Below are 17,891 nucleotides of genomic sequence, written 5' to 3'. Positions count from 1 at the left end.
CCGAATTGGACTTTGCTCCAGGATGGTGGCATTCGCTCGCCTGGCCTCTCTTTAGTATGGCACTACGAACATAACAGTGCCCCGTACATGGCAACCGTATGCTCCAGACGGATTCCTATGTTGATCTAAATCGCACGTGGAATGCGTCATACGTATTTCCGTCTGGCCCAAAGTCTACTCACAAAGGATGCATTATTTACCTAGTCATAACGTTTCCAATATTTTAAATTATCATTCTGTAACCTTCGACAAACGCTGAAGGGACAAAAACTGGATTGTTAAGCGCTCGTTTTTCAGATTAAACAAAACTTTTCTGACTAATCAAATTTTGTCCGCTAGCGCGACGTGGTATATCGTGACACATGAGCGATCGACAACCTTCCGGTGCATCGTTAAACGATGATCAAAGTAATGTTTTAACTTTCTCTTGTATGGTATAGGTTAAATAGATGTCTGTGGCAGCTTTGCGTTATAACCAAAATGCATATATATTTACTACGTCTCTATATAATATCATTGATATTGTCAAGCAGTAACAGAATGAAGTAATGTAGTATAACAATTTTCTCACTAGTAGCCGAACTATCCGGAGTTGTTTTGTGTTGTCAGCGCCGTGCGTGTGGAGCTCGTTGATCACTTGTCAGGTATTATTAAAAAATGATTAAATAAACCATTTTCCTGTTAGAGAGAGAGATGTTTTAAGAGAAAATGAGGTGTGTATACGACCGGTTTGTGTAGAAAAGGACATATCGAATATAAAAATAACACCAATGATAATTTACGTATATCTAGTGTAGTCGTTTTGCTGCCTTATAATAGGATACTTGTCGTCGTAGTATTAATAGAAAAAGACTGGAAAAACATAATTCACCGAGTTGGAACACAGTGAATCGAGCAAAGCCATCTTCGATAACAGATCGATGGCGGTTCAGCAATTTACATTTTCGTCTTTTTATTCTAAATAAAATCTCTCGAGATGGCTCCATTCTGAAATCGGTTTAAATCTATGATACTATTATACTCTTTATGATCAAGATTGAGAACGAGTATAAGTGTCAACCAATTAGATGATTGAAGTAACCAAAATAAATTATTTTTTATTTTTCGCTACTAAAATGTCCTTGTTATTACCTATTAGGCCGATACAAGTCGTCCTGACGTTCCTGTCCTTTGTTCATTGTATTACAGTTTATACATACATATATACAATCGTTGAGTGACGACCGAGTCAGTTGATCAATAGAAACCGTCAGCCGCCGTTTAACCGGTTCATTAAAAGTCACAAACGTATCTGTATAGTGTTCGTTTTTACACAGGACTACATTAGTTAACTTCGTTGCAACATTGTGTGTCGACTGTATCTTGTCACCACGCTATTCATATGATGGGTGTTTCGGTCTATAGGAGCATCCGTTGAAATCCAATTGAGCTGCTCACCGCTGCATCGATAGTTCGAATTAGATCGATCAACATATTCGCTCAACTTCAACTTTACAGTTTGTTTCGATTGTTAGTACTTCGAGCATATGACTTTCCTCTATATAGCTTGCTCCTCTACTCTGTTCTGACCAGCTGTGACTAAAGACGATTAATATTCTCTGTAATAAATATCTCACAGTGATTTCTGCCTTGCTTTCACAAAAACTCGGGTTTCCGTCCCTCCTAGGGTTTTACGAAATTATGACGCGATATTAAGCTTTCCGCCATTGTTTACACCGTCTAACCTTCTCTCACTAGGCGTTACAGACACATTTTTCTCATGAGCGACAAAAATAGCAAAACTGACCGTTCGTTAGAAACACGATTGCCGTATCACGAATTCCTTGCATTGAAAGTTACAGCATAAAATCAAACCTATTTTTTGTCATGTACATTCATTACTGCAAAAATGCGCTTTCTGACTCAGCAATTTTTGCCTTTAAATTAAAAATCGCAGTTCAACGATTATTTTGAAAATATTGCAGGATCTCCAGAGAAACTTATACCTTTGGTGTACAGGGCTTCATATGAAAATGCCTTTGTCCACAACAATTGGCGATTCAACCCTGCCCCAGCCTATTCGAGCCTAGATTTGAGCCTTGCGAATCAGACACTGTTAAGGCTTGTCTGCAACTTCTTGTGAAGAAGCCACTCAGCATTAATACTGATTGCGCAAAAAATGTAGTCCTTTTCAGGATTCTATTAAGTAACGAGGTTTATTTCATTTGCTATATACCTATTTTTTCTATTTTAATCAATTTAGGAACTGCTACTGTCATTGCTACTATCTTGACTTTGGGATGCTCCTAATATAACGACTTCGTCAGAGGGCCCGGAGATCGGGGCACCCTGCGAGGAACTGCTTGCCACTTCCATGTCAGTTCGGACGGACAAAACTAACCTCGCTGGAACTATTGGCTTAGTTTTCTCTTTCGCCCCTGCAAGAAGTTCTGAAAGTTGACCAGCATTTGAAGTATTTCTAGATTGATCCTTGAGCCTGCAGCTGTCGCCCTGCGTTTCGTATAGGGCTTCTATTGAATCTAGTAACTTAAGTAGTGGCTCCGCATCAAACGGCAGAAGACTCGAGCTATTCAGTCGCTGAAGTAGCAGGTTGAGGCGTATTAGCGTCGCCATAACACGTTCGACGGGGTCGCATTCATCACCAGTTGCCGAACTGCTCGTTGATGGACCGGGCTCATCGTTTACACGTCGCTTTTTTGTACCGCTAACCTCAGCAATGGTAGCGACGAAGCGGGCCCATTCAACCGCCACGAGCTTGAAGTATTTGACAAGATAGACTAGCATTTCGACGCTAGCCATCAATTGATCCATGAGTTCCTGTTCGGAAAAATTCTGCATACCCATGTACCTCAAAAAGACCTTATGTGGATTCAATAACTCCCGCTCATTGTACAGATAACTAAATAAATTTGATAATAGGAACTGAATAAGGAGGTCATCCTGTCCACTCATCAGGTAAAGGATTTCGTCAAGGTATAGATTGAGACGATACTTGTCAACAGGAAGTGCCACATCTGGACTAACGCAGACAGCTTTGAAGAGCAGCACCAGTTTTCGACGTAGTAATGCCAAACTGTTCGTCGCTAAAAGGCACGAGTCTTCAACCTCCTGCAGCTCGAGAAAGTCCTCTATTTGCTGCCAGTGGCAATCGGTCACACTACACATCATCAAAATGTTGACCGCCAACGAGTAGAGTTCAGCGGCACATCTTCGAAAATCTGGCCCAGTCGTCGCTGTTAGTATGCCTGAAAGCTCCTGAAAACGAATCATTTAATACAACAGGGTACTGCCACCTTTAATTTTGCAGTTTTTTTTTTTGTTCGTTTGAGTTACTATATATGTAAGTAGTACTATAAATACAGCTATATTGTATCGTAGGCTCAGTTGTGAATGCTCACGTTGGTTTGATGTGGTCACTATTAATCGAGCTACTGGTCAAATTATTATCATAGGAAAGAGTTGCAAGTCAACTCTCAACTTGCTAAATAGGGCTATTCAGTGATATCTAGCAGCACTTTAACCAGTTTAAACACTTACATGATCGAGTAGGCAGAGAACTTTTAGGACAATGCCTTTGTCCGTCTCCTCTAGCAGATATATGAGTACTTGGTAATCGGGCGTGATCCGGACTTGTTCGGGTGCCATGTACACCAACGTAAAGAGGAAATCATCAACATCTCCTTTGTCTGCGAGAGCTAAAATCTTCCAACAATCTGAGGCTATCGCGTGAACAGCTTTGACGAGTTCGATTCGACTGCGCAATGGACCGAGCCATTGGCCAGGCTGCGGATAGTCCTGCCGTCCACTGCGTGAACCGTCGCACTTCTGACTGACGTGGGAAGGAAACAAGCTTTCACTCAACGGTCGTTTCCATGCCAACAATTCAAGGAAAACCTGTTAGAGAAACAGCAGCTTGTTAGAAATAAGCCGCCCCTTACTATTGCAACGTTACACAAAATATTAGATATTATATACAAGTTGAAGTTGATCAACAAAAACATACTGCAGATAAATGATTTTAGTGCAAATAAACAAAGTAAACCTGTAGGTTTTTGAACGAAGTGAGCTTGCATTTCGTACATAAAATATTGCTTTCATTTCACGAATATGTGCAATCAACTTGATGCTGGAGTCTATCTACTCATAATGATACGGAGTCGATCATTTTTATTCCGACCACAGAGATTTCTGTACATCATTTGTACACGCATGTGTTGGTTTTATACGCGCTCAGCTCGTGAGATACAGTTGATATTTTAACATATATAGAAATTCCAGTCGAGCTTTCCGCCCGTTATGTCGATTGTCCATTTAACATGAACAGCTACTCTTTAAGAATATAACATACCTACAAAATGCATTACATTCTGCACAACAGTCTGGTACTACTTCTATTTCTACGAGCTGCCTAGTCACACGGAGAAAGAAGTTGCAGAAACCTAGGGTAACTGACACGGCGCAGATACCCCATGACGCGCTACGCACGTATCAAGCACAAGATACAATGCTATAGTTGCCCATTTCTAGGGAGGCTAACAATGACAATTATTGTTCGCCTAAATGTTTGCACATGAGAATAGCAACTGGCAAAATGAAAGCATTGAAAAAGATGTGCACAGGGAGAATAAATAGGTAAAACTCAGAGGCAATGTGGGAAAGCACACGTTTACCAAATGCAATTATCACTCCATTTATTAGATACTATTAATAAATTAAATTCAATAAAAAAAAAAAAACTGTGCGTGACTTTATGGTATTTACGAACATTTGTGCAGTTCAGAATGATTCGCGTTGTGCCGCCTCCGCTGTAACGTTTGAAACACATTTTTATGCTCGTAATCTGATTTCCTTTGTGGCACAAAAATGACTGTTAATTGCATATAAATGTATATACATATATATACATATATATATATATATATATACATATATATATATATACATATATATATATATATATACTCCGATTACACAGAATACAAAAAGCTCGAACTAATTCAGTAGACAGAACTGACCTTTAGAAATCCGCTCCGTATGCAAAGGCGCATACGGGACATAGTATCGAGGACGTGTTTGAGCAGTTTTTCACAGAGGAGTGCCTGACACGCCACTGTTCGGACGACGGCATATTCTCGATAGCGATACTGGATATCGATCGGTTCTGACCGTTGAAACGTGGCAAGGAGCACTTTTGCATCAAGCTGTTTGATAAGAGCGAGTGCTGCTCGACAAACGGGTACCCCGTAAAGGCAACGTTCGGCAACAACTTCACACAATTTAGTCCACAGATGCAGCGACTGGAGGTAGGTCTCCGGGCCAGAGGAAGATGGTTCTGAAACCATTTCATTGAAAAAAATGCACAGGTATCTCACAAATTTTACTGCGTGTTTATCGCATCATATTTTTAGGTTTCCAATACGATGGTGGTGAACATTTCTCTACGCTTTGCAGTAATATTCATATAGCTTTGCGAAGTTTGGTTCGGAGAAAAATCTCTCTTTTGAAAAACACCACACCCCCAACCATCAGAGTTTGCAAGGCAACTGTTTCCTTCGTAGTGAACGATCTATTTTTTTTGGGAGTAGAACGTAACTTGCAAATCTTCAATCTGCAACATAATTTTGTTGCATTTACTTTGTATTGCACAAGTAGCGTTTGTATATTTATATGCATATTCTACAGCTAACTGAAGCGCCGCTTCTGCAATTTTAGGAGAACAGATAAGTGCACTAAGTTTTAAGATCGCTTTATTAGTCTGTTAGCCAAATATTATTTGAACGGAAGAAATAAAATTAACGAACGTCAATGCCTTGGCTATGCCTACTCAATCTATGACGATCTATCATTTATTCAGCATATACAGGTGCCATAGCTAAGTACCGTGCACAATTATTCCCAGTACATGTAGATGAGAACTCGAAACGGTATTATACGTTTTGTTCGATTATTTTTCATAACCCGACGAAGCTGAAAGACGGCGTCTCGTTATAGTACACATTAGGTCTCACGTGTCATTACCTAATACTACATCCACTCGAATAAATCTATGTATAATAGAGTAGCGACAGAGGCACCCATTAGCGGATTTCGGCGTCACGATTCTGATGCCTCACCGCCAGTGCTGAAGTCACCGTTCCCGGTACCCCGATGGCTCTAACCGGAAATCATCTAGCTGCTATTCTTGAGTATCGAAAATCGTCCCCTCTTAATCTATTTCTTCATCAGCGACAGAAGTTTTTCAACGGCGAAAAAAGAAACCGCCAAAGCAGTTGTTTTTGATGAAACGTTCTGATGTCGACCGTAGACGAATGAACATAATGACAGATCCATCGCCAAATGATTGGCCTATCTACAATAGTGGAGTACGTCCGCCACTGGGTGGTGTCCCTGTTTGAAAAACATATGGCAAAAGTTAGACGACGTTACAATAACAACTGGCTTGCTTGCTTGCTCGTGTCAACGTAACGATTGTCACCGCCGTATGCCGAGTGCGCCAAATCGACTATGCCCGCAAGATCGTTTCGTTCAGATGGTGCTTCTTCCTTCTAGCTCACGCACATAATCAGCTAGAGCGCCCGTTCACTGACCAAGAGCCTTCTCCTTTGTTGATGACGGATCCTCAGCTGTCGCGATCGCGGTGCTCGCATAACAGTTCAACGACATACAATATGTTCCAAGCAACGAAATGCGCCGAATCGTCATGCTTGTCTAGCTGCACCTAATGTATGTTCGTATTCTGCTGAATCCAGCTGAACTTCAGCGACTCCTCACGAGGCAGTCATCTACCACGGTGTCGCTAGTGGTCGTATAAATGCCGCTAAATGGATGCCGAACGCACGTCAGGGCATGAAAATATGCTGTAGCCAGAGAAACAGCATTTCATTACGATTTGACGGCATCAGCTTCCGTCACCGAACGAGCACCGACCGCATCGTAGACGAGGAAAGAAAGTCGCGTTTCACGCATCGAGTTCGGTTTTGAATATATATTCTCTTGTTTCGATATTATGCCTCGTTTCGTTCGGGACAACAAGACATGGATGGTATGGATAGATTTAAGATAAATACGTACCTGTACCATCAACTAGTATATTATTACCGTAAGAAGTGTTACACTTTGCCAGGATGGTGTTGCTTCATTTTTGCCAGTGTGCGCTGTGGATCGTTGGATAAATTTATAGATACGTATCAGCACCTAAGGGTACGGAAGGTCTAGTTCATGTAAGGTACTATTTGGCCTGCTAACTTGAGTGATTTGGGTTGTTCGTCAGATGTGATGTACTGACGTCATAAGGAACACTCGTCATACGCGTCAGTCGAAAATGATGCGAAGCAGGTGTGATGCGTCGTCAAAACCAAATGTTTATCGTATATGACCGTTATTTACTCGAGGCAGTGTCGGTATGGAGAGTAGTTACGTTAGATTTCGGGCATATCAACTTAGCAATCAACACTAGTACTGAGCAGATCTAAGTACTGTAGTACTTGTAGTAGTGATCAGTACTAGTGTTGATTGCTATTAGATTTCAACAGAAATATAAACAATATACAAGCTTCGAAGCATGTGTACGACAATTAAATAGAAAACTCGAAATGCTTTGCCAAAAAAACCCGTCGCATCCGACATCTCTACGTGAAATTAAATCAATCTCGTTAAAATACATAGTATAGCACACGTATACTACTTCATTAAATATACTAGTAAGTCAAATTTGTTATGTTATAATTTCGTCATACCCCTTTCCCAAATTCTGATACTGAGAACCTTTATCCACATATATGTAGATGAAGTAACAACCTCCAGACGAAACAACAGATGCTCAACGTAAAACATATTTCAGAATTTTATCGTTATTAACAGGTAATTTACTCGATACGAGTCACCGGCAAGCACCTGTATTTGTTCACTGTACGTTGATACTATCGGGCAGACGACGAGAGCAGCTGGTACAGACGATGAAGGAAGAGACCTTTGTGCTGCTAGAACAAGAGCTTTCTAAAGCCAATAATAATAAGCTGTATGAGTAGTTGTCAGAGGGATCGGATGAATCTAAAATCGATCGTGAACGTGCAATAGCTGGTTTGTAGTGGACCTTTGTTCTGCGACAAGATTTGCTTTTAGCACAAACCGAGAGCAAAGAGGCACGGAGAAGGTAGCCGCATTCGAGCCGTTGGATGATGACTGCCTTTCTCGACGAAACAGATACTGGCAAAACCGAAGAACATTTGTTGTGCCGGTAGTGAGTTCGCGATTGTCCGTTACAGCTGAGATGCAAAATTTTTTCTAGACATTCACATATATGTTACTTTTCGTAATATAGGGAAGATATTTTTCGATCTGTCTGCATATAGGAAACAGGATTAAATTCATTTTCTGTATCTCTAAACTGGCCACATTAAGTGGATGTGCTTTGAATTAAATTTAAAACGTATTGTTTATGAATATATATCGGCACAACAAGTGGGTAAAACTGTAGCCTCCACATCTAAAATTCCCTCGATGATGTGCACAGGTTTCATTAACAAACATATAGGAGAGTATGAAATAGTGCATATATTTAAATTAAGCTAGTATAGCTTGAATATGGAAGAGATAAAGAAAAAGATTTATCCTCAAGTATTATATTTACGGTGATAATTAGTACATTCAGCGAATTAGCAAGGCATCAAAGTCTAGTAACATGGCCGAAATAAGATTCAACTAAATCATCATTGAAGTTAATTTGCGCACTTTGGTGCAGACACAGCATAGTTGAATCGTTTAGGATACATAGGGCTTCGATAATAAAACTTATCAAAATAAAAAAAAAAACAACGTAGCTTGAGTAGTTGTACTACGAGTTTTTTAATCTAAAAACTCACAAAAAAGTTCTACCTGCCATAATTTAAATGTGGCTGGGTTAGTAGGACGTCCGGTAAACAAACAGAGTTCCCGAGTTCGATTCCCATCGGAAAGTCAGAAAGTTTTGAGAATTAGCTTGCCAGGTAGTTTTTTTTTTGACCCGCATGAAGATCGTTATACTCTCTACTTATATTATAATCGATGTACGTACTGATCACGTCATAGACAATATTGTTTACTGCATTGGCGCAATCGTTACTAACGCCCTCTAACGAAAACTTGATTCATATGTAAGAACGATGTTCCCATCTCAGTATAAGAACCGCAGTTATACTAAGCTATTTTATGAGGGTCCAGATTTGTTTCTCTAGCTCTCGAAAGAAAAAGATTGACCTCGACTCGAGAATAGCAAGTTATCTAGAAGTGACAATAATATAAATAATAGTATACTTCAACCTATATCATTGGTCGATTTCGAAGAACATACTGATATATTGCTGTGTGCTGTTCACAACACCACAAGAATATGCAAGCATAAATTTGGCAAGCATAAATATCGCACTACTTACCTTGCACCGATAGTAGGATCGCCTGTAGAATGGTTGCTTCCTCATTACAAAGACATCCGCTACGGATCCGCTCAAGGGCAGTGTCCATGTTGCAGCTTTTGGAAGCTGCCGATAATACAGGTAATCGTTCTAGTGGGAGCCTCATCCGGAAGGCGCGCAGAGAAACTTGAAGCTCGAAGAGTGATTCCTGTCGGTCTCCTGAAGTCTCACGTTGACCCGACTAGCCAGTTTTACTGACCGAATCGTTTACTGCGGCCGTCAGTCTAATCAGCGATTTCGTCGCCTCTTCGGTCTATAAATTATCCAGTAACTAGGATTCCATAAGAATGCACCTCGGAAACAAACGCAACACTGTCGTGACTTGCGTCTGTCCACTGCATGAGTAGAATTGACTACGGCCGCAACGATCTCTAATCATAACGGAGATATGACAACAAACCAGCCGGTAATCAGCTGAGCTGTGAAAAATCAACTGCCCGCCAACGGGAGACATCGAGGCTAAATTTGTTCGCTTCAGAATATTCGCGTCGAAATCTGTAGCTGTGTGACACACGTTTCCTATAGCAAAAATAGAGTAGACGTCGGACAAAAGCGGCGCTACCCGCTCTTTTGTCTCATCATGCGCTCAGCGATTCCCATGCGTGAGTATCGGCAGCAACAACACGGTAAAGCAAAAGGACCATCAGACCTCAACTGTCTGAAGATGTATCGCCTGCAACGGACTCTTCGGTGGTCCTGATTTTGTTTTTGTTTCACAACACCATTTAGGGATGGAGAAAATTTCGCGATCGGTTATATTGAAGAACGAAGCAGTTGTCGGACCACGGATGATATTAACACTGTTAGTGTTGTAACACTGTATTATAACACTGAATTTAATCGTGAGGTTGCATCCGTGAACTCAGTAAGTTTCCTTCCGTGTACTAACTGCTTAGTAGCAACGGCTACTCGAAATTTTGGTTATGTGCCGTCGCCGTTACGTCCCATTAGTCTGTATAAGCAACGGATCTGTCTAGAGTTGGCTAAACCCCAACTGAAATTGTCGTGTCGACACTTGCGTTTTGACAGCCTGACGGATTCGCTTGTGCAGGTGTCATTCGGGGCTCAAGCAACACTATCGTTGACGAGTGGTTAAGTTCCTCTGGGGTATTTGGAGCTCGGTGAAGTGCATTAAGGTCATTGTCAAGAGAAGCATTATTCTACTATTGTTCATTATTACCATACTGCAACTGGGGTTGCACCCCAGCTCAGGGTACATACACACAAACCGTAATTTTAGCAACACGAAAGAGGAGACCGAATCGTACCTCAGAGAAAACTCCACAGTCAAGAATTAGTTGACGACCCAATGTTTGGAATCGCACGGGAACAACGAACCGCCCAATCGCTGTGAGAGCCAGCTCAGTTGCTTTCTACTGATTATCGACAATGACCAGCTTTGCGTCAGCGAGCGACCTATGTTGATTCTAGTGGCCGTCGTCGTCACCGCCGTGCAAAGTCTATTAGCGGCGAGTGCCACACTGTCGCCCTCGGTCCTACTATCGGCAGCGGTTTCGTCGGCAGTCGTAATCGAACCGCCACGGCTGCCACTACACCATACACATGACTTCTACGCGGAGACACAGCCAGATAGAGACACCAAAACAATCTACCCTTTCCCATATCTTCGGTGCTCCAAGCGAGCAGCGTGAGTGATCCGACGCTCAGCTGAGTTAGCCCTGCAATAACCACAGAGGCGACGGCGGCAGGAGACGAATACGAACATGCTAAAATCTGCTGCGATTGAAAAAAGAGAGAAAAAGGCGCCCTTTCCCGTCTCTCGGATTCGATGGCCGAGAGAAATGGTCGTTTCGTTGTTAGTGTGATCACCTTTGCGCGCTTGTATGCCGGTAGATCAAACTGCACTCAACGAGAGTGATATATGAACAACGTTTGAGCGTATAGCTGTATGAAAAAAACAAGTTACATTTAGCCATGCCCCTTCTTAAGTCTCTGTTCAAGAAGCCAGCCCCTCCTTTCGAAAAAGAACTGTGTCAACGCCCGGTTTCGAACCTATCGACGCCTCCCTGTTTTATAAAATTGATCGCTCTTTGATGAAATCGATCACTTTCGCGTGCTATTCAAATTCACGGTGAATATCATATTGGGTTATTATTTGTCATTAGCTTCTCGGTGGCCAGCTATAATTATCGATGTCTTTAGAAAGCAGTCATCTCTAGCGTGTGTATTCTTGGACAAGTTTGGTCGTTTAAATGGTCAGTGTCGAAGAACTCTGCCTAAAAATACAGTAGCTTCAAAAACAAAAGGGGACTAGCAAATGCACTACGTCGCTTTTGCCATAGCGAAGCTGTCCCCCAAACCTCACAACAGGTTGTTTTTGTAAAGGTTAAGGCTAACATAAGATGACATATAGAACTCGATTGTTTTCGTACAGCTTGAAAGAGGGCAGAAAACAAGATGGACTTATTGCGCTCACGCATTCACTGCGCATTTTTGCGTTTTAACTTAGTTTAACGTAAAACTAAGACTGCACTTATTAAATGTGAAGCGTTCCTTGCTTAACGGTTTCCGTATGTGTGTGTGTGGGTAATATTTTGTGCCTTTTTTTGGTCAAATCATATCTGTATGTACGTAGATAGTTAGCAGGATATAATTTCGCTGTTAGCGATTGTGATTTTCTAAGAGCGAACTCTAAATAAAACAAGAGACGTGAATTATTCATTCATGTGTTGAATTTCCGTCACTTGAATTCGAGTGAAGGTACTATGTTACGCATATCTACCTTGTTTCTACCTGATCCTTCTGTATAACTCCGTGGGATTGCTTTTCGAGGTACTTACAATAGTTGTTCTACAAAAAGCGAAGAACAACGAATTCACGCAGGAAAAAGAAAAGCTTTAAAAAAATAAAGAAAGCGAAAGGAAAAGCGGTAACTAATTTTCCCAGCTGAAATGTAAAGCTTTAGCAATGAATAGCAAATATGTCTAACTGTGGTAAGGTCGCGAAAGAGTAGTCACTATCATCAAATGCCAACTTTCAGATGGTAAGATTTCACGGTTCTTTTTAGCCCCAACATAAAGTTGGTAGGGGTAGTTTAAGTCGGACTCAAAACAATGCCATGGTGGCCACTCACATATGTGACTTTTTCCAGATGGATCTTAGTCCCAGTGCCGCTATTATATAATAAATACATTATATATATATATATATATATATACATCGACCGATATGGAGCACCCGAAGAACACTCGCAATTTCTGCAAGCAAAGTAATTACCACCGACTATGGTTTCCTGTTCAATGTCCCGGCTTGATGGATCATCGAGAGTTCGCGCCCCACCGTGCCCTGAGCAATGAAAATGCAAGCTTCAAGCACAGATATACGAGTTTACCGTAAATAGACTAACTTTTCTCCGATTTCCCTCGATTCCCTACGAGTGGATATGATCGCCAGATCATTTGCGTCATTTAGATTTTGCTACTTTTGAATGCTAACTAGGATGCCGAGGCAGCCTTTTCTATCTCTACTTCGTTGTTTCCGGTACTGGATCGGATATTGCCGGAGCATTCGATACGGCCATTATACATAATAGGCTTATTCAAGCAAGCGTGATCCGTCCGCGCTATTTCACAGGGAATGCACAAAAGCTGACGCAAGATAAAAAGAACGTTTCAATTCAAACGACTTCCTAGGTACGACGATAATGTAAAAGGCAAAGCCACATTTCATCTGAAAGTTGCCCCGCCTCCACCTTTTTTTTACCACAATAAATTTTACCGTACGGTAGCATTGCTGGAAAAGGCCAACTTTATTCAAGACAACCTTTTTCATTCGTTTGTCCACCAGCTGATCCAGTTTTGTTGGTCTATTATATAGGTATAGTGTTTTCCTCAATGCGGGCTTGATTTTTGGAAATCGAAAGAGCCGCAGCTCAATCCAGTTAGTTTAGATCACCCGCGTTACCGGCACCAGCACTAGTATAACCATATACATTGACAGCTGCGTGTGATGCACGTTTGTTATTCGAAAATAGGTGATTATTTCACACCCTAACAACCTGGTTGTCTCTTCATAACGAAGCAGTGACGCAGTTCGTTCGCTCAACGAAAGTGTGAGGCAAAAAAAAAAAAGCAAAAAGAAAACAGAAGGATAGATGGATCATCCAGCCGAGCTACGCAATGGTATCTAGTTTCGTTTATTTTATGCAAATTGCTCGAACGTTCTCAGGCTCTGTTTTTAGTGGATAGGAGATTTCGGGGAGTTCGGGTGAAATGATTTTCCTTCTCGCCACCAGCTAAAAAGTATGTAACCCTCTATAGGTTTCGTCTGTAAAGCCTGCGTATGTCTGGTGTGAATAGATAATACCACTCGATTAACTAATAATAATAATAATACAATAAATTACTGAAGTACGTTTATCCTGGATTGCTCAAGACCCTCGATAGATATATTTTACAGGAACGGAACCGATTAATAATACCAAATAGCTGTGACGAGTCATTACACACATTACGTACATCCATGGGAGCTCTGGTCAAGTCTAGTTGCTCCATATACGAGATGCACTTTAACTAATGACGGGTATTCAGTAGTTAAAGGAGAGTCAATCTTTTGTTTACACTGGTTTATTGGTGTACGGAGTTTGCATAGCTGTGGATTCTGAGGCCCATGGCTAACCGACGACCTGAAGGCAGACCGTATTTTGTGAAAGTACACAACAGCCCTTCTCTTTGATAAGGACTCTGTTATTGTTCATACGGTCTGTTGTTATCTTTGCAATTTTTTTCGAGACTATTACTAGTCGAATTTACGTGTATTTGACGACTGTCTGACGCGTTCAATGTGAGTTCGCGAAGCTCACCACGGACAACTTCATCGGATGAAAAATTGTCGTTGTAGAAGTGTTCAAGGTTTATTGTTTTCTCCACCTGTTAAGCACGCATCCAGCAGTGAGCAGTTCAGCAAAGTGTTATCTCAACTCTAAGCTGTAATTTTAATTTCCCTAAACTCGATTTAATCTGACATATCAAGCTTCGCGTAGACTATCTTCGTGTTTTCGTTAAGCATTGCAACGGAGTGTATTGACGCCAGGTTTCAAACCAAGACTACCAACGTGTCTCACCGTCTACCACGTCGTGTAAGGTTCGATCATTGGGTTCGTATCGCTTAGTAAACGTAATGGTAAAATAGGTCTGAGTGATGAAGATCACAAGCAGTAATCGTATCAAGCCGGAAACGATCAACATATCTTAGTGAGAACGATTTCTAATCAATCATCTTAGTCATAGCGATCGCGTTTACTTACAAAATGAGAGGTTGGCCCAGCCTTGCGGCGGATCCCGTGAATGCTCGCTATGCAGCTGAAACGGTACAGTCAAAAATAAGATAAATACCGTGCCATTGAAGCTATTAAATGTGTGTGATTAAATGAGACGCGACGAAAACGAGGGAAAAATAGTAAGCAAAACTTTCATTATGATAGCGTTGACAATGGACTTACATCTAGCTCGCGGTTGGCTCGGACGCAAGTTCGTGCGACGTGAAAACGTACTGCTATCGCGTCAAAATCGCTTCGGCCGTTGGGATTTTGGCACTCATCCCGGCTGCATATACACGCAATTCCCGAGGTGTCCGCCTGCAACGGAAGAAAAAAGTGTTATTATGGTTCTCGAATACGTCTCTATCCGAGTAGACACTTCTCATTTATAGAAGATCACTTTCCATTAGTCACCTCCGCCATTCAATAAAACGACTGTAATGCTGCGAGGTTTGCGTCTGAATAAACAAACTATAAACTTGCTCGTTGTCAATTTCGAAAAATGTCCGCAATTTTCGAAGTCCAAGAAAGTGTCCGGAGGAGTAGGCCCAGAAAGCGATCGACAGTTCAGGAAGGCGATTCTTCTCTGTAAAACCCGAAGTGGGGTTTGTATCTCGAGAGTTCTAATAGTTCATCAATTTTCTAATATAATATCAATATATAAAATAGGGCAGTTTGTTCCGCATTCATAAAAACGGCGTGTACTGAATGCTTCCTCCAGTGCGTATCTCCTATTAAGCGAATATGATTTTATTCTGTGCAATTTTTTACGCGACTTGATTTAACCTTGGTTCTACCTGGCACGGAATGTTTTCCATTATGCAGAGGCACGATGACGGATCGCAACGGACCGGGCACTTGCAGCCGCATCGTTCGCGAGACGCTCGAATTTTCTCACATTCGACGTATTCGTTTGGATCGATATGTTCCACGCCTGAGTTTCGTAATAGCTCGCGGCGCTGCTGGCTCGGTATTGGGTATGGCACTGAATTCGCTGCTATCGACTCCGCTCCGTCGCCTGAAAATGGCTTGGTCGGACAGTCATCGGCGTCTTGAAAGCTGCGCTCTTCAACATCCAGATGGGTATAACTCATGCCTAATTGAGATAATAATAAAGCAAATAAACGAATAGTTTTAGTTATCGGTTAAGCACAAAATCAAACATGTGCTATATATATGTATTGAACTAGTTCAGTTTTCAAATAAAACGACAAGATCAAGTGGACGTAAGGTATTCACGTTCGGACACATGATGGTAGCCAGGGAAGCTAATTTCAATCCTACACATAGTTTATTATCAGTCTTTTGATGAATAAAAAAATAATGAATTCAATTAAGGAGAAATATGTCGGTCGGACATCGAAGGCCGAGTAGCGTTCGAAAAAACTTAATATTCGCCTACGGAGACTTTAAACTTAGCCGTTTTAGAGCAGGGAAACTGATGCGTTAACGTACAGCAAGTTCGTGGTCTATTAATGAATCTCACGACTAATATTTAGCACAGCAAAATAACGAAGGTAAAATTATAGGTCGGCTAGGATAATACAATCGAAGTTAGTGAAGTAAGCGTTTTTATATTACTCCATTGAAACGAACTAAAAAGCTGACTTGTGTGTCCAGTGTCAAACAGTCCTATAATCATGACAGGTACGCATTTGTTTCTTTTTGTTTCAGTGACTAAACCATGCTCCGATAACAGAGTACCCTCAGTTGCTTTCTACTCACCAAGAGTTGAACCGCCTTGAATCGGAACGCTGGTAAAACCTTGTGCTCGTTCGAAATAGTAAACTGTTGTTTTGTCAAATTGAACTTCTTTTTTGTTTGCCTGAATCTTATTAGCATCTGAAGATTTCTTCTTTAGGCAGGAAACGAGCTTCTTTCGACCTGACTCGGCTACACCGCATGTGTTAGGACTGGAATTGGACAAACCCGACAATTGGTCTATTGCGCTCCTGGAAGTTGACATTGCAGACGCACTGCTACCTAAGTCCTTAAGCTTACGCTCCTTTGGCAACCCATAACCAAGTACCGCTTGGCTAGCGGAGCTGTGCGCTAAGCTATCGGTGCCTTTTCGCTTTTGCGCAGATTTCGAATCGCTTGACGTGCTGGCGCATTCATCGGAACTAAACGACGCCCTATCAGCTAGCGTGTCCGCAGCCTGACCAGATCGTTGGCTATCATTAGGGCTGACGTCGTAACACGTGCTTTGGACGACAGGAACTGTTGAGTTATTAGAGGGCGTGTTGCGTTCGGCCGCTGCAGCTTGATTATCACACTGCTGTTGTGTCTGATCAGTGTCGTTGTGGGCATGTACTTCGGTGCAACCCTTTGTTTCAACGTCAGACATATTACAAAATCTAAATAGGTGATACTGTTACCAATGGCAGCTAAACGAATCGCAATTGGTTTGCCAATTAGAACCTAACGAGCGCTAGAGAAGAAGAAAACCTTGAGTAAATCGGTGATGTAGTGCCTTTGTCGTCCTTTTCAGGCTTCTTACCCTCTAAACGCGCGCTAGGACGTGGTGCTTTTCGCTCCAGTGCTTCAACCTTACCTGGGGTCTCGCAGACCTCGAAAATAAGAGCGTACTTGCCGAAAGATTACGGTTAGCCTATCTGCACTTTAATAATTTCGACGGTTTCGTTGTTTTGGCAAACCGCCTACAAGATAATTGGTAGATATTCATAGATTTTAGGTTACGATTTTTGTTCCGTGAACGATGTGTCACTTTTATTGGGCCAGCAACATTCGACAACATAGCAGTTGAATTTACGATCTACTGCAAATCATGTTGCGCACAACTTATAAAAAATCAGAAGGTCATTTGTAAAAGGCTAAATCTTCCGATTAGGATTGAATAAAGGCAACGCTGTTAGTATTAAAGGCGTGAGACCGATCTTTGCCAGACAGGCCTAACGGATATATGCTGATTTTATGCTACGGCGATCTCCCTTAGATATTCGATGAAGTACCTTACATGTATTAAGAGCCGTGTAAAGATTTACTCAAAAGGACCCCACTAAGCAAAATCCGAGGGATCGGTTTCGGATACCCCTCATAATTCGTAAATGGATTTTCTATACCTTTAAAAAAGAAGCTTCGGCGTTTCCCTTGTTGAGCTCAGGCGCCTTTAGTGGTACTAATCAGTATACGCCTGCTGATAT

At 41.6% G+C, this 17,891-nt stretch overlaps 2 protein-coding genes across 2 annotated transcripts; both read right to left on the bottom strand.

Moving 5' to 3' along the window:
• Positions 1 to 1,053: 1,053 nt before the first annotated feature.
• On the bottom strand, positions 1,054 to 11,396 carry lin (protein lines homolog). The gene is made up of 4 exons (XM_022812085.2): positions 9,411 to 11,396; positions 5,016 to 5,332; positions 3,538 to 3,894; positions 1,054 to 3,255 (listed from the first exon to the last, which is right to left on the bottom strand). Exons 1-4 carry the CDS (start codon positions 9,553 to 9,555, stop codon positions 2,239 to 2,241), a joined length of 1,836 nt encoding a protein of 611 aa, XP_022667820.1. The 5' UTR covers positions 9,556 to 11,396; the 3' UTR covers positions 1,054 to 2,238.
• Positions 11,397 to 13,576: 2,180 nt separating this feature from the next.
• LOC111252953 (cysteine/serine-rich nuclear protein 2-like) lies at positions 13,577 to 17,074 on the bottom strand. The gene is made up of 5 exons (XM_022811650.2): positions 16,453 to 17,074; positions 15,525 to 15,823; positions 14,911 to 15,045; positions 14,716 to 14,770; positions 13,577 to 14,338 (listed from the first exon to the last, which is right to left on the bottom strand). The coding sequence occupies exons 1-5, from the start codon at positions 17,072 to 17,074 to the stop codon at positions 14,316 to 14,318; spliced, it is 1,134 nt and encodes a 377-aa protein (XP_022667385.1). The 3' UTR covers positions 13,577 to 14,315.
• Positions 17,075 to 17,891: the final 817 nt, after the last annotated feature.

Source organism: Varroa destructor, unplaced genomic scaffold (genome assembly GCF_002443255.2).
Source record: "Varroa destructor unplaced genomic scaffold, Vdes_3.0 BEIS01000006.1, whole genome shotgun sequence".
Taxonomy (NCBI): Eukaryota; Metazoa; Arthropoda; class Arachnida; order Mesostigmata; family Varroidae; genus Varroa; species Varroa destructor.
This window is presented reverse-complemented; position numbering and strand designations above follow the sequence as displayed.